The sequence below is a fragment of the Primulina tabacum genome, unplaced genomic scaffold, assembly GCF_025594145.1.
Source record: "Primulina tabacum isolate GXHZ01 unplaced genomic scaffold, ASM2559414v2 Contig396, whole genome shotgun sequence".
NCBI lineage: Eukaryota > Viridiplantae > Streptophyta > Magnoliopsida > Lamiales > Gesneriaceae > Primulina > Primulina tabacum.
In genome coordinates, this window is record NW_027459737.1 from 112,926 (window position 1) to 135,959 (window position 23,034).

General features: G+C 33.6%; 1 protein-coding gene across 1 annotated transcript; it reads left to right on the plus strand.

Annotated features, from left to right (window-relative positions):
* Positions 1 to 19,830: 19,830 nt before the first annotated feature.
* On the plus strand, positions 19,831 to 21,956 carry LOC142534162 (putative pectinesterase/pectinesterase inhibitor 17). Its single transcript, XM_075641094.1, has 2 exons — positions 19,831 to 20,691; positions 21,165 to 21,956. The coding sequence occupies exons 1-2, from the start codon at positions 19,833 to 19,835 to the stop codon at positions 21,854 to 21,856; spliced, it is 1,551 nt and encodes a 516-aa protein (XP_075497209.1). The 5' UTR covers positions 19,831 to 19,832; the 3' UTR covers positions 21,857 to 21,956.
* The last annotated feature ends 1,078 nt before the right edge of the window (positions 21,957 to 23,034 follow it).

Below are 23,034 nucleotides of genomic sequence, written 5' to 3' on the forward strand. Positions count from 1 at the left end.
GCGAAATTTTGTTTTCTGAAGATAACTAGTCGTAAAAATGAGCTTATTATTTCACCAATTTGTTTCATCTTTTTTAAATAACTTTTATAAAAGGATGAATAATTTTATTTACCTAACCAAACTAATTATTTAAAAAATACAATATTCATAAAAAAACACATGATATTTATATAATTATTGTATTATACGCACAATGAATATGCAGCAATACTAGTAGATATAATAATTGACATGTATGCACAAAATGATAATCATTATTATATTTACATTAAAATAACAAAAATGCGATCATAAAAACAATATTAATTTAGTAGAGCAAAAAAAAAAAACTACGATTTTAAGATAAATTGTTGGCAAAAACTTGTATGAGAGGGTCTCACGGATTGTATTTTGTGATACTGATATTTTATTTGGGTCATCCATGACAAAATATTATTTTTTATGCTAAGAGTATTACTTTTTTATTTTGAATATCGATAGAGTTGACCTGTCTCACAACTAAAGATTCGTGAGACCGTTTCACAAGAGACCTACTATATATTGTTTATATAAAAAGAGCAAGAAGATACAATATCAAAATTTTGAATCATAGTAATCTAGTATGCGAAAAACAGATTAAAAAAAAAACAAGAGAGATAAAATAGTGTTTTAATATTGTTACCAAAATAGTAATATATAAGTAAAAATAACATTATATGCTTATATATAATCATCATTTATCATATTTTAACTTATGTTCAACATACACCAGTAATTAAATATCTAAAACATAAATATCTTAAAAGCTCGACGACAAAAACTCAAAGATGAAGAAGTCACGGGTAAAGAAAAATGAAAATAAGGAAAATAGAAGTAGGTACGTAGGATAATTAGTTTAAGGTTTGTATTATATTTTAATTATTATTTATTATTTCTATTCTTACAATGATTTTTAAATAATAAAAAAAGATACACGGAGCAATTTGGGGAGTAGAGCTGGTGTCGGCGGGGGAAGTAGGGTGGCGGTTGGTGGCTCCAAAGTCGTTTTCAGCTACTTTAGAATGTCGTTTTAGTGGTATAGGAATACCAGCAAACCTTCAGTAGATCTCAATCAAATCAAGTCAAATAAAAAATGGGAGGCGGGGGTTTGTTCTGTCCAACGGGACACGTGCTCTCTCCCACTTTTAATTATTTTAATATTAAAATAATCTTCGACGTGAAATAACTTTTTGTTATTCTTTAATCATTCTACTTAAAAAGAATAATAATAAAAAAAAAAAAAGAGTTTTTGATGTAAAACAATGTGTTTTCAAGGTAAATAAAATATCATAGTACAAATCCATTATTATACTGTTTATAAAATAAAAATGAACAGTATACCTGAGATTTTATTAATATATTATAATTTTAGTGTAGATCTTAAAATATAATGTTGATCGATCTAGCCCTAAGTTTTAGTTTCAAGAATATTCAACCTTAAATTGTAAAAAAGGTGTTTTTAGGATTTGGTTCCACGGACCGACCACGTAGTATGACCGACATACTTTTAGTTTGGAACATGATCAGATATATTATTATTAATATACAAAGATTTGAAATTTCATGCAAGCAAAGAGATGAATCAGCAGGAGCGATATCAACGGAAAATCCAACAGACAGCTCAGACCTTTGACGAAGAGATCGATCTGTATGTGCATGCGAAGCTTCTAGAAAATGGCTTACCCCAAATATCAGATCTATAAATACCGGCACATTTATATGACAAACACGAAGAAAATTTACTAGCTAGGCTTCAGAGATACATTGATGGGATCGAGGGGTAATTGTGCAGCAGAGAGACTAGGAAGCTGGATGGTTCAAGCACCATGTCCCATTCCTCCCAATAATTCTTCTCAATCTAAACCCAACACAGCTGCGCTTGCCACACAATTTCAAACTGATCATGTTCGTAGAAATAGTACTACGAAACGAACTAGTGCCGCAGATTTGGCCTTTGCCAACACTGGATCAATTGCACCGGAGCAAACACCACTCCCATCTAAGACCACCGGTGCATGGACTTGGCTCCGGCCGTGACCAGCCGCGATGAAAGTATATCATAAATCACATTTTTATTTTTAATTATGTTCACCGTGTTTTTGTTAACGCGTTACAAATAAGTTGTATCAGCGTTGAAGGTGTAGTTGTCAAGTACACATGATGTTTTTTTTTTTTTTATATAAAAATTTTAAATACCTTGTCGAGTTTCTTTCTTTTATCCCTGCACCAATTGCTATTGCCTTTTTATTAAATTAGTTTTTGTGATCGAAAAAAATAATATTTATAATCTTTGTGAAAGTAAAAAAAAAAAAAAAAACATCATACGTACATATTACACGAAGTACTAAATATATATATTTGGATATAAATTTAATTTATATTGAAAGCAGATTATCTTAATATATGTAATTTCTTAAATATAATAATGGGCTATCCTACATACGATGGATGATTAAATATTCATGATCTTTATTCATGATCTAGTCGAATATTTTAACTCAAAATAATAAAAGTCAAAATTTTCAATACGTAATCATCGGGCAGAATATTTGGACAAAAAAATAGATTATTCATTTTAATAGTATAGGTATCCTTTTTCTGTGATTCCTTGAACTCAACTTCTTTATTTCAGCTGTTGTATGCCGTATGCGTCAACTTCACGGTCATGTTGTACAACTATAAGGCCTTTATTTTGACTGATGAGAAGTAGTCATTTACGTTTTACATGTCTTTAGGTGAATCTTGTATTTGATAAGTTACATATGCATGTGATTGATTTTAAACTTTTTAGTATAGTCAATTCTTTTATGTTTCTTGGCTGGAAAGGATCAAACAAATAACCTCCCCATCAAGCTTCTAAAAAAGATTCAAAATGAAAAATCTTCTTCTATTGTTAAAATCAGAAGTGATCGGGGTACTGCGTTCACTAACAAATTACTTGAGTTATATTTAGATGAGCAGGGAATTCATCATGAATATTCAGCTGCCAGAACACCTCAACAAAACGGAGTAGCTGAGAGGAGAAACATAACTCTTAAAGAAGCTGCTAGAACAATGTTAGCAGATGCAGACATCTCTCAGCGCTTCTGGGCAGAAGCAATCAACACTGAATGTTATACGCAAAATAGAACAATGGTCAACAAAAGGCATAATCAGACTCCTTATGAGATATGAAAAGGGAGTAAGCCTAATGTATCCTATTTCCATGTGTTTGGTTGCAAGTGCTTTGTGCTCAATAATGTCAAAAACTATTTAACTGCATTTGATTCAAGATCAGATACTGGAATATTTCTTGGTTACTCTGCTGTGAGCAAATCTTTCAGAATCTTCAACAATAGAACTCTCAATGTTGAAGAATCGGTTCATGTTGTCTTTTTGATGAAGATAATAGTACTCCTGAAATATCTAATTTGTCAAATTTGAGTAACAGGATAGACAGGATTCATCTGAAACCAGATAGCGAAGAAGATACAGAACCAAGCATTAAAGATGTTCAAAATCCAGAACCAGACATTCCAATAGTGGAACCAGAAGTACAAACATTAGACTTACCAGTACCAGCAGAAGACACTCAAGAACCTGCTACTGGTTCAGATGAGATCAATCCATATATATCAGATCAGGAAGAAATCCCTTCAAACCCTTTTATTTGGAGAAAATCTCATCCTCCTTCTTTGGTCATTGGAAATCCAGCAGCGCCTTTGAGAACCAGAAGGCAAATGATTAATGAATATATGCATGCTGCTTTCATTTCTCAAGATGAACCAAAGAAAATTGAAGAAGCCCTTCTGGATCCTAGTTGGATTGAAGCTATGCAAGAAGAGCTGAATCAATTCAAAAGAAACGAAGTTTGGTTTATAGTACCTAGACCATCTCACCAAGCTGTCATTGGAACCCGGTGGGTATTCAAAAACAAACTAAATGAAGAAGGCACAGTGATCAGAAATAAAGCAAGACTGGTGGCTCAAAGTTTTAGAAAAAAGAAGGAATCGACTATGATGAAACCTACGCACCAGTAGCAAGGCTCGAAGCTATCAGAATATTCTTAGCTTTTGCTGCTTTCAAGAATTTCAAAGTTTATCAAATGGATGTAAAGAGTGCTTTTCTAAATGGTCTACTACAAGAAGAAGTCTACGTCGAACAACCTCGAGGTTTCACCGATCATTTTTCACCTCATCATGTATTCAAATTACACAAAGCCTTGTATGGTCTAAAACATGCACCTAGAGCGTGGTATGACACTCTCTCACAATTTCTTGTCAATCATGATTTTACAATTGGGACAGTAGACAAAACTTTGTTTACTTTAGTCAAGAATAAACATATTCTATTGGTACAGATCTACGTTGATGATATTATTTTGGGGTCAACTAACCCCAAATTATGTGCAAAGTTTGCTAAATTGATGCAGGATCAATTCGAAATGAGCATGATGAGAGAATTAACATTCTTCCTAGGATTACAAATTAAACAACTTGATACTGGAATTTTCATAAATCAAGCTAAATATACTAAGGAGCTTCTGAAAAAGTTTGGTGTGGAAGCATGCTCCGCTGCTTCTACTCCAATGAGCTCATCTACCAAGCTTGATAAAGATGAAAGTGGAATTCCAGTAGAGGTAACTCAGTATCGTGGTCTTATTGGCTCACTGTTATATCTTACTGCCAGTAGACCTGATATATTATTTGATGTTTGCATTTGTGCAAGATTTCAATCTAACCCTAAGCAATCTCATTATATTGCTGCTAAACGCATTCTGAAGTACTTAAAGGGAAATCAAAATGTCGGCTTATGGTGTCCCATTGATTTATCTTTCAATCTTATTGGATATTCAGATGCTGATTATGCAGGTTGCAAACTAGACAGAAAAAGCACAAGTGGTTTTTGTCAATTTCTTGGTGATAGGCTGATCTCCTGGTTTAGTAAAAAGCAGACTTCCATAGCTACCTCTACTGCAGAAGCAGAATATCTTGCTGCTGGAAGTTGCTGCTCTCAAATACTATGGATGCAACAACTTAAAGACTATGGAATTCAGGCCTCTAAATCACCTATTTTTTGTGACAATACCAGTGCCATTGCAATCACGCAAAATCCAATAATTCATTCCAGAACGAAGCACATAGACATCATACATCATTTTATAAGAGATCATGTGCAGAAGAAGGACATTCGTCTGGAATATATCTCTACTGATTTACAAGCAGCAGATATCTTTACTAAACCTCTGCCTGAGAATAAGTTTTCTTACTTTCGAAATATATTGGGTTTAATTGACTTAACTTGATTTTATGATATCATCTGGTTTATTTTATCAATTTTGTGTTAACTCTGTTCTCTTTGCAGAAGGATAAAAAAAAACATGCGTCCTACTGCAAGCATCGGAATTACTTGAATCTGACATTTTGAAATCCTTTTAGCTTGTCGTTTGTTGTTGTCTTATTTATACACAGGTTACATTTATGGTGAAGAAATTGAAGAATCTCAAGTCAGCCGAAGCGTCTTCTAATTCACCTGACTGAGTTTTTCTTACTCAAACTATTTCATCATTCATTCAATGAAAGCAGTAAATAAACAAAAATGCCAAAATAAGATTCTTTTTCATTCATAAAACCAGAAGCATTACATTGAGTTTATCTACTACATTTGTTGAATATCAGCAGCTTGAAGTACTTTTCTTGTTGTAAAGTATTTCAGCAGGAAAATGATGGTCTTCTTCGAAAAGAATTTAGCAAGCTTGGGTCTTGTCAGCACTAATGTATTGGAAAAGGATGTCTTCAAACATCTGCTTACGAGAGGCTGGAAGTAGTCTTTGGAATTCCTCTGCTGATTCTAACCCTGGAGAAGACTCCGAGAGATCACTTGCACCTATCATATGTATTGGTTTGATGAAAAGATTGAATGACTTAGTTTGTGAACATGCATGCACTTATATAGAGTCACGGGAAGCAGAAGAGACGGCGATCTGGTTACTCGAATACCAAGATTCTTCCCCTCTATCCTCAGATATCATATCTTTGCATTTATTAGTTGCATTGATCGAGGGGGAACAGTATCGTTTTTCAGACTGACATTTTTACCCTATCAGAAGCAGAGAGGATGGTTTGTCTTTTCGATAAAACAACGAGTCTACTGGTTTTATCAAAGTGCTCACTTATTTCAGTACTTTGAAACTTCCAGCAGACGTTATCATAAAACGACAAACCTCCTTCTGGTGTTTCTTAAGAACGATTGGACAGCCCGCTCTTTTTATTACTTTTCAAATTTTGAAATAATTAGTGCCTCTCTGACACACTCTGCATAGCTTTTCAAATACTCAACCGTAAACATATTGACACGTGTCCTTGTGTTTACATTGATGGCTGTACATTTTCTTAACCGCCTTTTCATCTCTTTTCACTTTTTACGTTTCCAGAATCTTACTCTCTAACTACTGCTTTCTTTCGAAATCGTGCTCACACATCTACTTCGAAGCTACTTTCTTTATAGGAAACGAAAATGGCCGGAGCTTACATCCTGAATGCTTACCAGGTTAACTTCACATATATCCTTACTATCAAGGATGAAAATCTCCTAAAGATGTTTCAAACCATTGAAAAATCGGGACTCCGAAAATTCTTAGAAGCACCTGCTGTGATATATAAAACTGCCCTTCTGGAATTTTATGCTAAGGCTACTGTGGAAGAAGGGAAAATTGTGTGTTCCCAGGGTGACGCATCTATCTCTATCGATGCTGCTGTGCTTGGATCGACATATTTTCTCCCTTGTTCAGGACTCAATGAACTTTCTGGAATTTCCAAAGAGGAAATGTCCACTGCTTTACTGAACTTCCCAGCTTCTGGAGAAGAATTGTCTCCATCTTGTTTCAAGAAGCTTCTGAAAATGGAATACCAAGTATTTGCTGATATTGTGGCTAAGACACTTCTTGTGAAAGCCAGTACTTTTGATCGTCTAACGAAAGAAAAAGTTCAAGGGATGGTCGCCATCACTTCTGGATACCAGGTGGATTGGAATCGTTTTCTATTCAAGATAATGAAGGAAATGGTGGTTGGAAGGAGTTCTGGTTTTGCTGTGCAGATCAGCCAAATGCTTAAGGGTGCTGGTTTTGCTCTTACTTCTGATTCGGACTCATCGTATGTCACCATGGCAGATGCTGATAATGTGTTTGCGTTAAGACCAAAGCCAACTGTGGCTGAATTTATTGCTCTGAAAAAGGAAGTGGGGGATGCTCAAGCTGAGGATCTAGCACCTCAGAAGAAAATCAAAAGAAAGAGAGTGGTAATCTCTACTGATTCTGACAAAACAATGTCCGAGGAATCTGCTGCTCAACCATCTCTGCTACTCACTCCCCACAAAAAGAAAGCTCGCACAGTTCTTCGGATCAAGAAGACAGCAGCCCTTTCTGAGCTGGAAACTGTTCCGATAAGGCAAGTATTTCCAGAAGCCGTTCCTTCTGCACGACCAACTGTCTCTGTCTCACTACCAACCACTGCTTCTGTTCCAACAACATCTACTGCTTCAACTTTCAGACCCGTGTCTGGAATTTTTATTCGTGAATCAACTGCCGGGTCTTCTGTTTTTCATTCCGTGAAGACTCTCTTCATCAGGAAAAGGAAAGGGAAAACTTATTGAAGAACCAAATTTTCAAGTTGCCAAATCATCTGTCTCTACTGGTATTGATCTCCATCTAGAAGAAACTGAGAACTTTGGAAATGAAGAAATGGAGTTCTTCAATGAATGGCACAAGGTTCGGGTTTTCTACCCCCTCACGTTTTTTAGAACAAAAAGTTCTTTTGGAAGGCTAGTAAAATATGAGAGCAAGGTCTTTGAATTTGCAAAGACAGAAAATGTGATTGAAGCGATGCACCGTCGCAGCTTCGTTTTCGAGCAGATTAAACATCAAAAGCTGGAATCAATTTTAAAGACTCTTAAGTCTAATTTTGATGCACTGATTCCCACTGCTGCTCACGATCAAGAAGTGATTCTTGTATTAACGGAACGTCTGAAAATAATGGATGAGCAACTTAGTGCTCAAGAACAGAATTTTGGAAAGACCGAACTATTCAATAGGCCTTATTCTAGATCTTGATCAGATTCAGCCAGTTGAGGAACAATCTATAGCACCTACAAACGCTATGGTTTCCAGTACTCCTGCATTTCCCACGATGCCTACTCAGTTCTCTTCTCTTGTATCTGTTCGAGAATTGGCTTCAGTAGATGAAGTCATTCAATCCATCACTCGGGACACCTTGCGGTATCAGACACCGTTACAGCTGATGAATCCGTTCACCCAACAGTCCAACCAGCAGAACAAGCTCAGGAAGAATCGCATGCTGCCCCGTCTCCCTCCTTGCCAAATTTTGGAGGTTTTCTCTACTGAGAACATCAAGAGGCGATGGTCATGATCTTGAATGATCCGATTCAACCAGTTGAACAGTTGGAAGCCACGGAAGTCGGTCAACCAGAAGAAAGCACACTTCCTGCACCTTCTGCTGTTTTTGAACATGCTGCTGTTGAACCCATTGCTGCTGAGCAATTTTTTGTTAAGGAAGGCCTCCCTACTGCATCGTCTACTGCTCTCGTTACTATTTCTTCTGCTCCTGTTTCTTCTACTGCGATACTTGTTGTTCCTACTGAATCACCAACTCAAATTGATCGCGTTGCACGTATTGCTGAAATCCGAGAACGACTGCGTAACGAAAGCTAATCGCCAGACGAAGCTCCATTCAATCTTGAATCTGAGATTGATGATCTTAAGAGGACTATTGACACTCTTTCTCAGACCGTCAAGAATTTATCCTATGATCATTCTGGTGAAGTCTATGCTTCCACAAATTTTAGAAAAAGTGTTATGACATATGTCCACAAGACCGCAGAATCATTGGCCAAAATTGAGAACGAAGCTGATCTCTTCCGACGAAATGTTCTCAAAAGCCATGCTGATCTTGTTCTTGGACAACTCGACGCTCGTCGAACTCTTTCTGCTCATGCTACGGATCTCCAAACTGTTTCCACCAAGGTTGACAATCTAGACTCCCGACTTGATACTATCAATGCTGAGATTACATCTCAATCTCAAACAATCCAAGCCTTGAATGATCAAGTATCCCGTCACACACCAACACTGGATATTCTGCATGATGGGATTATTTCACTCAGTGGCCGAATGGATCTATTACTTGCTCGAGTTCACGCTGCTGATGCCAAAAAGGGGGAAATAGAAGGCATGATAGAAGCTCAAGCAGAACCATCCAACAGAAATCAAGATCCTCAGGATGAAGGTACTCTGTTCCGAGATATTGGAACAGATGACTAAATTTTTTGATTTTTCTCAAAACTCTGTTTGAACTATTTATTTAGTTTTTAATCATCTGGTTTTAGTTGATATCTAACTTCCAGGTTTTGGCATCACCGCAAAGGGGGAAATTGTTAGACTTAATTTTATTGTGGTGATGAGTATCAAAACCAGTAGTAATAATACCAACCAGAAGATTATGCAAAACAGTAGCTTTTGAGTTGTTCTATCAGATCAGTACTTTAGTCAGTACTCAACGGCTTAGTATAACAGTAGCAGAACTTAGTCCTACTGGATCAGCACTTAACGGATTGTTTCTGATCTTAATTGTTACCGTTACTTTATCTAGTACCAAGAATTTATTGCGACATTAATTGCTGTACGAAAACATTTAATTCGTCCTGCTAATTTTAGTAAGTAACAAAACTGATTGATTGAAAGCTTTTTGCAAGATCCTCTTTAGGAAATAAAGCTGCTTATATCAAGAGTCGAAAGAGCCGTTTTTTATTATAGACGTTGGATGAGTTATCTATATATATGAATCAAAACCATTTAGATAACAACGCTGATCATTCTTATCTATCCAACGATACATTGAGCAACCGCGAAATTTCCCAATATCTTCAAAAGCTCAACTTGCAGAAAACTAGTACACGCATCATATTATACACCTGATCTTTGGAGATCATTTTGTACTGTTGTTTCTTCATCTCTTCAAGCAAAACTTTATAAATCGTGTAGAAGAGTTTGTAAACTGGAAAGAGTCTTTTCCAGAACATTGCTATATTGAACTATTGTATTGAGTTGCTAAGAGTTTCAGTAGACAATAGAAAAGCCCTGCTGAAGTGGGTGTGTACAAGTGTGTACTATAAAACCAAAGTCTTTTAGTGATACCTTCTGGAAGCAGAAGAAGGGAAGACGTAGAAGATTTTATCTTCGAACTTCCAGCAACAACTACTGTGTTACTACCTACTGCTATTACTGTTTTTCACCACCCTACTCCATCGGATTGTTTCCGCACTTTTAATTGTGATCTACTGGCAGCTGGACGTACTATTGAACAAAAACAGCTACAATCTCTAACAGGATTTTAGCACCATTTGCATAAACTATCATCGAAGGAGAAGAGTTTATTCACCCCCCTCTAAACTCTACATCGATCCCCAACAATTTTTATATTTAAATTTTAAATATTATTATAAAAAAATTATATCGAAATTTTATATAATTTGAGATAACATTCTAATAATGAAAATAATATTTTATTGTTAAATTGACTTTTTATCTTAATTAAGTTAAACTTCTATTAAAAAAATTAGATTTTTTTTAAAATCTTATATTATTTTGTTTTTCAAATTTTAAACAATAAATAAACATTTTTCAAAAATTCAAGTTTTTTGATGAATAAATTTTGATTAAAATGTAATTATTTTTTGTATTTGTTAAAATATTATATTAAATTTTTATTAAGATACATGTTTTAAAGTTATATTAAGACACATAATAATAATATAATAATAATAATAATAATAATTTACAAACACTTTTTTAAAAAGTCAAAAATGTAGTATATTAAAAGTTTTATATTTTATTTAATATGATGAGAGTAGTAAACATAAAATATATAAAAGTAACACACAACTTAAAATCATAATCGAAATTAAATAGAATGATATAATCAATGCAGATACTTAAATGTAGTTTACAAATTCAAAGAACATCAAATTTTAATTTTAATTTTAAAAAATAAATTTAATGATAGCGAAATTTTACATCGAGTTCGGTATGGAGAGCGGATATTCAAATCTTCACAGCTGATTAGGTTGGATCGGAATTCTGGGCTCTACACAGACAAAAACATGGTTAGGGGACGCCGGAGAGTTTTTCAACGTGTCCCTCCAATGCTTAAATCAATCCGGAGAGCAAACTTAAGGAAAAGATACATATATTAACGTGAAGAAGGCAAGAGAATGTGAGAGTGTAAAACCATATTACATACATGGTATTTATAGATGGAAGATTATCTATCTTGTTAGAGTAGGACTCCTGCTGAGGTAGAGCCCTACCTGAAATAGGAGACTTCAAACACTGCGACTCTACCTTAATGGCGGCTAGAACTCTTACATTAACTTGATTAGATTTTCTTGAATTTCACATTTATCGGGACTCTTATCTATTAACGAGAATATCTTCATATCCTTCAGTCGCGTCAAGGATCGTGATTGGCTCGGATTCCTAACAGTGATAGGGGTTCTGGGCTTAGACTCCGGATAGTGCTAGGGAGTGCGGGTTTGGACTCCTGATATTGCTAGGGAATGTGGTATGGGGTGCCTGATAGTGTTAGGGAACTTGGGCTTGGGCTCCTGATGATACTAGGGAACGTGGGCTAGGGTCCCTGATATTGTTAGGGAGCGTGGGGTAGGGTCCCTGATAATGCTAGGGAATCTGGCCTAGGGTCTCTGATAGTCTTAGGAAATGTGGGCTAGGGTCCTGATAGTGTTAAGGAGCGTGAGATTGAGCTCCTGATAGTGCTAGGGAATCTGGGTAGGGTCCCTGATAGTGTGTTAAGGAGTGTGGGCTAGGGTCCCTGATAGTGCTAGGAAATGTGGGCTAGGGTCCCTGATAATGTTAGGAAACGTGAGCTTGGGCTCCTGATAGTGCTAGAGATTGTATGCCAGGGATTGTGCGAACCATATAAAATAAAGAAAATATAAATAATATTTCTAAATAAAAAAATAAAATGCATGGAAAAAAATAATAACCTCTTGATAATGAAAAATTAATTTTAAACTTGAATCTATGTTGTTTCCATATGCAGATAGATAATATCAACGAACTAATCAGAATTTAAGCATAAAAATATATTTTTTTAAATGATTTACCTCATCAATGTGATACATAAATCAAACTATATTATTTATACAATTTATAATAACGAAAATTATATCATAGTAACACAAAACTGTATCCCAATTAATTAAATGAATTGATATAATAAATGTAAAAAATTAAAAGTAGCTTTTGTGTGTGTATTAGTTTTATCACATGGATTAAGAGATTAAATAACACATATATATTTTAAGAATAAATGTATAAATTTTCAAATTATTAAGAATATAAGTTTCAAATCATAAAACTTGTGGAGGAAAACTTTTGTCAATCGCTATTAAATCAAATGTTGTCTCTGTCGCAAAGAAATAAGATTCTGACAGAAATTTTATCTTCGATCCATGAAATTTCTTGTCTCACTTTCTTGGACCTCTCCAATGGAAATGTGTCAAAATTTTGCAACTCGTTGAGCAGATGTGTTATGTTATATAATTAAGTTTATTCATGCTATAGTTGCTCTTGAATTGTAGGAAAGCCGGAGTCAATAATTCCAAAATTGTAACATCCCAAATATTAGCCAAGTAATTTTAAAAGAAAATGAAATGATGCAAGTAGATAAAATAATATAAGATTTAACCAAGATAATATTTGAAAAAAAATAAACAAAATTGAGATGGTATTATATTTTAATTAATAAAATGGCCTTTTAGATAAATGTCATTAGTATTTTAAGTTAATTGAATTCTTTATTGAACTTTGGTTTGGTGATACTATCCAAATATATACACCAATATATTAAAACATTTTTCTATAATAATTAGCGTTAAAATCCTCACAATCAAACCCTTATGAGCCGCCGTTGAAGACAAAAAATTAGAAGAATAAAATCATTGATCGAATTGAGAAGAAGGTCTACCATATCTCAATTTAGCATCTCTTGATAACTGTAAAATAAATGGAGTCTTAGATATTATTAGACATTTAATAAATATTTTTATTAAATATCCTATTATTTAGAGATATGGAGTCTTAGATATTATTGATATTTTGTAAAACAAATGGATTAAAAATATTATTTTAAAGATATGTTCGCTAATACATAACTTATGTTTATAAATTTGGTGTTTCCACGAGACTTTTGGTTAAGTTATTAGAATTAATATAAGGATGTCAGGTGTGTACACTCCAAGTTCGACGTTATTTCGCAAAAGATCCACGATAATGGATTGGATGCATATTGTTGTCATAGTGCTTTATTGTTTCTATCTGTTGGAATTCTGCATTCGGTTATGTTCTTTTGATATTCCGGTTGATAGCGTGTCATGTGAGCTACCTCTTGATTCATGCGGATCAAAGTATTGCATGTGATGATCATGTGAGTCACCTCTTGTTTTCCTATGGTCGGAATGTTTAATGACGGTGTTATTAATACTGTCATATGAGCTACCTCTTGGTTCATGCGGTTCAAATTTCTGCGTGTGGAGAAGCATGTGAGCCAACTCTTGTTTTTCTATGGTCAAATTAGTGCTGCATAATAGGGATTCTTGTATGACTTATGTTATTTCATTATTCTTAAATTTTGGCATTCTATCTGCATGTATATTTCTTATTTGTTATTGTGAAAACTTTTGTCGTTATCCTTAAGATCTTATTAGTGGATAGATGCATGAGTATACTGAATAATTTGTCTTTAGATAATGATCCAGATGATGAGGATAAATATATAAAATATTTGGAGAAATTGTCAAGGAAGAAGATAATTTGAGACGTCAATTTATAAGGCTTGGAGATGTAATATTTTCTTTGTAAGTTCAATTAATGATATTGGGTATTTAATCCTTAAACAATTACACATCGGTATTTCACATGTACCATAGCAATCTCAAGATCCCATGATAATACTAATATTCGAAATAATAAATGTTTAAAATAAATTATAAAATAAGTTAATAGTTGGCTTGTAACAATTATTCCAATGTTTAGTTCCTTTCTTTTCCTTATTTGTACTACATACGTTTGCCATCTTCATTGCTCTTTCTAATTAAATAAGGGAATATTTGTGATGAGAAATCTTCAGGAAATTATCCAATTGCTCATTTGCCAAAGTCAACCTATCAATTTATTATTTAAAGACCTAGCCAAACATTTACGCTGTAATACCAACTTTTAGACTTGCAATTTATAAATCCAATTCAATATTTGGATAAGAAATAAATGCGTATCAGTGTTATGCGATTATGTTTTATGAATAATTTTTTTTTTTTTTTTTTTTTGTATCATAGTGTTATATGATATTAGATAAGATTGAAACAAATATTGTAGTTAGATTAGTCTTATTGAACGTATTGTAATTTTTTTGCTAAATATTATATTGTAAAAGATTTATTAAGACGGATAATTTTACCCACCTAAATGAAACATGCTATAACTAGGGTGGTTATACCGTACCATATCGTATCGAAATTATATATTCGTATCGATAATTACAGTATAAACAATTTTTATACTGATACCAATTTTATACTGATACCAATTTTTATACTGATACCATTTCGGTATGTCGAAAATTTCAGTACATATAACTAGCATACTGATTATATCGAAATTGTACCGGTATACCGAGATTTCGGTATAGTATCGGTATATATCGTTTTATACCGAAAAAAACTTTACTTTTTAAAATTTATTGTTTTTAAAATATTATACGTTTTAAAATTTATACATATTTTCAGTATTTCGTTATATATCAAAATTTTCAAATTTCATATATTTAACGTACCGAAAAATTCAGTATTGTTATCGTATCGTACCGAATCTTCGGTATACCGAAATTTGATAAATTCGATATTCTTTCGGTATGATAATCTCGGCATACCGAAAATTCGGTTTTTTTTCCCACTCCTAGTAATAACCCTAAACTTTAAACTCTCGAGTACCTCATGTTTAACATAATTCTAGTAACAATCGTACATGATTTTCACGTACTCACATAATTTAATTATTTGAAGAAATAAATTTTAAGAAAAATATAAGAGATAAAAAAAACATGTGAGTTTTGAGATAAAACAGAGATAAGTCGGAGAAAATATGTAAAGAAGATGGAGAAATGTACGGTAATTATCAATAACCAGTTAAACACTAATCGTCAAAATTATATAACAAATATTATGCATGGATAAAATTGAATTTTAATTCCAAAATAGTTTCTACAAGTTGGTAAAGTATATAAGAACAGTAAAGAAATATTAAAGATTCTTGGGCTCATTGACATGTAACGTGTGATGTATATAACATTTATTGTGTTAGATAATTATTTAAAAAATTTATAAACTACACTAAAATGTAAAACATTTGAAATGATTTTTTTTTATAATTTTTTAAATAATTAACTATAATAATTATTTAAGTATGATAAATTTTACTATTTTTAAAAATATTTTTTATGAGGGAGTTTTACTTACGTAATTACATATTGACTCGTCTAGAGCAAATATCGCTGATGTATAAGGTTATATGAGATATAACCATTCGAAAATTCAGAAGTTTACATAAAAATAAAGAATTATGTGGTTAATTTTAAAATTTTTGGAAAGTGCATGCCATATGACATGGTAGTATTAGGTGTATTATAAATATATTAAAATAGATTTTGGTAATACATTTCATTAAATAAATATGTAAAAAATAAAAGAACATGGCATGACACTTGCAACCATTTATCTCTTAGAGATACAACATGAATAATTCATATCCACATGGTCCATATTAACGGATTTAGATAATCTACTGTGTTGAAAACATAGCACTGTGTGTTATGCACTTTTTACATGAGATGATCACATGAACATCTCGTTTAATCAGACAACTTTTTAAATTTATCTCATAGGTGTGATGTTCACAAGATGATCATGTGATCATCTCGTGTAAAAATTGCACAGCATCAAGTGCTTTATTTTCAACACAGTAGAGGATCTAAATCCCATAATAACTAGGTATTGGCCAAATTAATATCAGAATTAAAAAGAAAAGTTATATACTTAGCAACTAGAGCTAAATATTAAATAATGGTTAATTAAATATGGAAATATTCAGTGAATTTTCAATGTTCATACGGTCAACTGAATACAAACTATATATATATAATTCTGAAATAATTATAGGAAATATTTTTTCAGAAGGGAACAAATATTTTTAAAAAAATACGTGTAAAGACATGCCGAGAATTTCTTGATTGAAAACAAAAAAAGTCAATGTCTTCCTGTAAATCATGTTACATCGTCATTATTTTTATGTAAGAGAGTTGTCAATTTTCAGTTAAATTATCTATTTTCCTATGTAAATTGTAGCCAAATAGAAGTACGTTAAGTTGCTTGACTCAACGTTTCACAGCTCAAATTCACGCGTTTGTTCTGTTATTTGTATTCCAATTTTTTTTTAAAGATCGTTGATATTATCTTATAAAATGCAAATGCAAGACTCGGAAACAGATTTGACTATGATTTTATTGAAATTGAAATCCTACAATTAAATCAGAATCGATTTTTGTTTCTGTTTATATGAATCAGAAGCGGAATCTATTAGAATTTGTTATGCTTAATTAATGAAAGTTAAGCAAAGAAAAACTCGAAACGATAACACCAAAGAAAAAACCACGCTCCGAAAGTTGTCTGGAAAAAATTCAGGCAACAAAGGAGCGCCCAAAGAGCTGCCAGGAAATTTACAGGCAGCGAAAGCAGTGTTGGAGCGCACGAAAAGTGACGCCCCACCATTGATCGTGTTGTTTCAAGATTCATTTTCGAGTTTTATGATGTCATTTCATTTCATCCAAGTGGTGTCTTTTTTATGTTTCTTTCAAATCTTTTGGTCCAATAGACACCCTATATCTTGAGAGAACATGTATCTACATATAAGGAACAATAAATATATATAGAAGATCAAACATCATTTAACATACTTTTCCATCATATTTCTGAACATTTTTCATGCATTTATTTTGTGTCTTCTTCTTCTTTCAAAAAAAAAAAAGAAAAGAAAAGAGTTTATATCATTTATGATTATTGAACTTGTGATTTATTAATTTCGCAAGTTGAAGTTGTATCTTGAGAAAAGATTGACATTTTTCGAAAATATCAAAAACACGACAAAATCTTCTTAATGATATAATGTTCAATATTAACCTAAATTTGATATCTTTATTATCATCTTCTGATTTTTTCCATTCGCAGGCATCCGTCACAAACCGGATCGAAATTGGTTATTTGTGGTTTAATTCTAATTCTTAGACATAAAAATACGAAGTCGGAACCGTAATCATAATCATAACTATAGTTTCAAATTAATCTTAAGCTGACACTCATATATTCAGTATGATGAATTTTTCAAAATTAAATATCTGATAAATGGATATCAATTTATCAGTGAACATAATTGATTAGAGCGTTGTAAATTTATTTATATATATATAAAACAAGTGTTAAATAACTAACTTGAATTATTCTGGTTCCCTACAAGTTGATGCCTTGGAAACTGGGAATTCGATTTGGTCGTCACATGAAAGTTCGTGCCACCATAGCAGCCCTGAAGTTCGGGCTTTTCTTTTTATTAACAAAGATTTTCTCCACGTTATTTTCAATTTTAGAAACCAATTAAGATCTACTTTTACAAGATAAAATAAAAACATTACTGAATCTAATTTGATTTTCTTCCATAAATGTTTTTGTTTACGATCACAACACAGAAATCATTAAATTTTATTTGACTTTTTCAGCATATAACAAAGTATTTTACTATTATATAATAATCATCTTGATCAAACTTGTACATTATGTTAGAATCAAATGTTTACCATTATATCAAAAATTATAAATATTAGTCAATGTATAATTTTAATTTCTTATACTTGTGGTTGCACATAGTGCACCTACTTGGGTGCTAATGATCAGGTTATTAGACCCACGAGTTTGAAGATGCGTGCGTCTATCTTCTGGTGCTGTATCATATCCAACAACATAGCCAACAAGATCAAGCGACGCAACGTCAGTAGCTTGATATGCGAGAACTTCTCATGAGGCCACTCATCTCAGTACTACTCTCACACATGCACGCTTAAGCCAACACATTATAATTAGAATTTAAAATTTGACATCATTTTATTTTTGAATAAACATGTGATATAATGTGGAAAGGAAAAAAATCGATTATATCATTTGGTTTACGAGACGCATAATCCTTTTGTGTTGTCAAAATTTGATTTTACTAAATATTTAGCTTATTGTTGATAAATTTATTAATTTTAAGTAAGACGTATCAACAATATCTAATGTCATCTCAGCAATTTTTGTAATCATGTCAATATTGTTAAGATTGATGAAACTGTTTAGAAAAGAAGAAATAACAAGATTTTTCTTTGCTATTTAACTTTGAATTCTGATTGGGTTAACAGCCATAAAGAATCTCAATATGGCTCGATACACCTGGCTATCTTGTGTTGTTTTAACAAAGTGAGGAAAAATATTGGTTGGACTCATTGAAATATTGTGGCTTTCAGCGAGGCTTTAAACAGTATGGTATACAAAGAGTAAATAAAGCAATAAGTAATATAACAAGAAGGTGTTTTTAAAAGTTTAATGATGGTGTAATTCTTCCAAGTCCCCTTATTCTTTTAGTAAGTAATCACATGTTGCGACTCCTAGTTAACAACACTCTGATAACAGACTAATTTATGTTCAAACTCTTTCTGATAGCGACCCAGCCTCCATATTTAACGATATAACTGGAAGACACAATAACGAACTACGTTTGATGTCAATATTTCAAATGCATATAACAAAAAGAAAATGCATCAAATAAATAGAAAATCATATTTCAATCTCATAAAGAACTAGGCTCGAAAGTCACTCGTTGATTTCGAGATAACCACGTGTGTCGGGAATACAATATAAAAGAACAACGGTTAACAAGAATGATAGAGTTCAACGTGAATGTCATAATATACACTATTGACTCAAACCAATATCTAGCCATTGGAAATGAAAGACAAATGGATATATAAGTTTTCTAATTGAAAGCATATTCAAAATCGCAATCGTTTATACCCAGAATTTACTAGAACACATGGTAGCAAAACAATTCGCAAACATAAATATGTAACAGAGCAGTTTCAGTAGAATGTGCATAACTATCTCGATTTTTAATGGAATCTAACGATTCCCTTTCATTTCGAAGATACACAAATCTCTACAGCTTTCATTTTAGCCATATATCCAAAATCTCAGTGCACATAGCTCATATCCTCGATTGTTTATTACATCTATTAGATATGGGTAAAAATATAAATTATATGATTTAAAAAGAGGAGGTCATATAATCAAATTTGTGCCTCACCAAGGTCATTGACTTAAATATTCCCTTTATTATTACAATTAACGATTAAACCCCAATACAGTCACATAAGTTTTAGCTGGCAATTAAAGATGACATATTTAATCAACTAAGAAATCCATCCAGAATACTCGTGTTCCAATTTTTGGATTTGAATTGGCCTTCGCAAAATAGTCAACTATGTCCTTCTCGTGATACAACACGACAACCTGTAATCCTTTATTTCATCATCTATATAAACACGCTTTTTCAGGTCTATTGCCCATTCAGTAACACACGAAGAAACTCAGAGTAAACCAGATCTGGCTCATCAATGGCGATCGAGCTCAGATTCTTCACATTAGTAGCTTTAATGTCCTTCTTCCTCCCCGCATTGTCCTTTTCAAACCCTTATATTGATTTGTGGTGCAACAAAACCCCATACCCCGAGCCATGCAAGCATTTCTTGAGCAATAATCCACGCCATTTCTTGCCAAAACACAAAGCTGACTTCCGAAAAATCTCCATTGAGTTGGCTTTGGAACGAGCGTTAATAGCTCGAAGTAACACGAAAATCCTCGGCCCCAAGTGCCGGAATGAGCGTGAAAAGGCGGCCTGGGCTGATTGCTTGAAGCTGTATGAAAGCGCCATCGAGCAGCTCAACAAAACTATAGACCCCAACAGCAAGTGCACTGATTTTGATGCGCAGACATGGCTCAGCACTTCGCTTACGAACCTTGACACTTGTCGGACCGGGTTCTTGGAGCTCGGAGTTTCTGATTTCGTTCTGCCATTGATGTCCAACGATGTTTCCAAGCTGATATGCAACAGCTTGGCTCTTGGTGATAATCGCACTAATCATGAAACAAGTGATTACTATAAGGGTGGCTTTCCTACATGGGTTTCGCGTGGGGACCGGAGGCTGCTGCAGGTCGGGTCTGTTAGGCCGAATGTGGTGGTTGCACAGGACGGATCGGGGAATTACCGGACTATTAAGGCAGCCATTGATGCGGCTGGGAGGAGGAGCGGAAGTGGGAGGTTTGTTATACATGTAAAGAGGGGTGTTTATAGGGAGAATTTGGATACTAAATTGAAGAATATTATGCTTGTTGGTGATGGACTAAAGAAAACTATTATCACCGGAAGTAGAAGCGTTGGCGGCGGCTCCACCACTTTCAACTCCGCCACCGTCGGTGAGTCACTCTGGCGGCCGCGCCGTCACCTCCCTATTGTTTGACTTATAATTATAGTAACTAACTAGTTAATTTGAGTTTGAATTATGGCCTTTTTTCCCATTTCGAGGCATTGAATGAGAAATGATTTAATTAATTATGTGTCAAGTAGAATTAATATGTTAGTGTTATTATTACGTAATAAAAAAGAGATATACAGTGAAACGCACGTGAAGTTATAAGTAATATTTTGACATAAAAAATAATATTTTTTCATTGATCGGATTGTAAATGAGATATCTCGTAAAATTAACTCGTGAACAGTCTTATAAATTTTTTCTATGTTATGCTCAGGGAAAAGTATAACAATTGACTTTAAATTTCTTTGTTTTAAATGCTTCTGTTCATTTAATATTCAAATGCCCTTAATTTCTTTGATTCACATGCATTACTATTCTTGAGAGTTGGCTCACACATTCCACAAAATCTCTCAGCGGTGACCGGCGAAGGCTTCATAGCTCGTGGCATCACCTTCCGAAACACCGCCGGTCCACAGAACCATCAGGCAGTGGCCCTACGCTCCGGAGCCGACCTCTCCGTCTTCTACCAATGCTCATTCGAAGGCTACCAAGACACACTCTACGTCCATTCGCAGCGCCAATTCTACAAAGAATGCTATATTTATGGCACCGTCGATTTCATCTTCGGAAATGCCGCCGTTGTACTCCAGAACTGCATGATCTACGCCCGCCGCCCCATGGACAAGCAGAAAAACGTTGTAACAGCCCAAGGCAGAACTGACCCGAATCAGAATACCGGGATTTCGATCCATAGTTCAAGAGTCATGGCTTCGTCTGAGTTGGTGCCTGTTCTAAGTTCTTTTAGATCATTTCTGGGACGTCCTTGGAAGCAGTATTCAAGGACCGTTTATTTGCAGACGTATTTGGATACATTGGTGGATCCGGCGGGGTGGCTGGAGTGGGATGGTAACTTCGCTCTGGATACGCTCTACTATGGAGAGTATCGGAATTCTGGTCCGCGTTCCGGGACCAGTCGGAGAGTTCGGTGGAGGGGCTACCGAGTTATAACAAATCCGGTGGAGGCTGGGAGGTTTACGGTGGGGAATTTTATTGCGGGGCGATCTTGGCTGCCTGCCACTGCCGTGCCCTTCAATGCTGGACTTTGATTAATTTTTGCTTTGGTTATGCTTCATTTCACTAAGTGTTTATTTTGATATGGTTGCTTGTTCATTTGATTATTCACTCAAATTCTTAATTTGGAAAATATTTGATCATCTAAAATTATTTATTTCTAAATTCTCTTATGAGACGATCTCACAAATTTTTATTTATTAGACGGATCAACCCTACCGATATTCACAATAAAAAGTAATACTCTTAGCATAAAAAGTAATATGTTTTCATAGATTACCCAAATAAAATATCTATATCACAAAATACGATCCTTGAAACCGTCTCGCACAATTTCTTTCATCTATTTAATATTAAATAGAAAAAGACCCTTAAAATTTTGATATATTTAAATAAGTTTCCCACTTCTGACAACTTCCAACCTACTTGTCCTTTAGGCACACTACAAGAAGTAAATGGCAATTGTGATGGTATTTTTAACCTTTTTCTTATTTTAAGATTCACTGTCGAAATAAGTCGAGATTAACAAGTGCACCGACTCAGATTGTAATAAACTAAATCTAGAGTTTGAGTTGTTCTCACATAAATCGATAATTAATAATTAGGATTATTAAACTTAATATAGGCCAATCAATTCAAATTAGTGAATGGGATTATTAAACTAAGTTCTAATTTAACAAAATTATTAATGAAAGTTAACAAATCAAATCTGGAATTAATCGTAGGAATAAACCAAATTCAAGCAAAATACCAAAGAACACAATAGTACCGTACTTAACTATGTGACTCGTGTTCTATTTTAACCACGTCCTACTCAATTCTTCACTAATTATGGTGAAAATCCCTGAATTATTTATTAACCTAATTTAAAATTAATAACTATTTTTATTAACCGTCCCAATATTTCACAAATCGCATACTAAATACGAAAATCTAATAGTATTATTTAGTTTAATCATGTGTTGATTGATATTGTAATTAAGCTAAATTTAATCTTAGCCTTTCGTTCAGATTGGTCAAAAAATAAATTAATTAATAAAATTAAACAGGAAATATAAATTATTGTCTAAATCCATGAAAATATATTCCATAAGAAAAGGATTAAAAATCTCAGTATGAACGACGTGAATCTTGCTTGAAATTATGCTTCCTCTTTTCCAAGCACCAGTAGTCACTGTGAAATGTCAAAAATTCTTTTTAATGGATTAGGGTT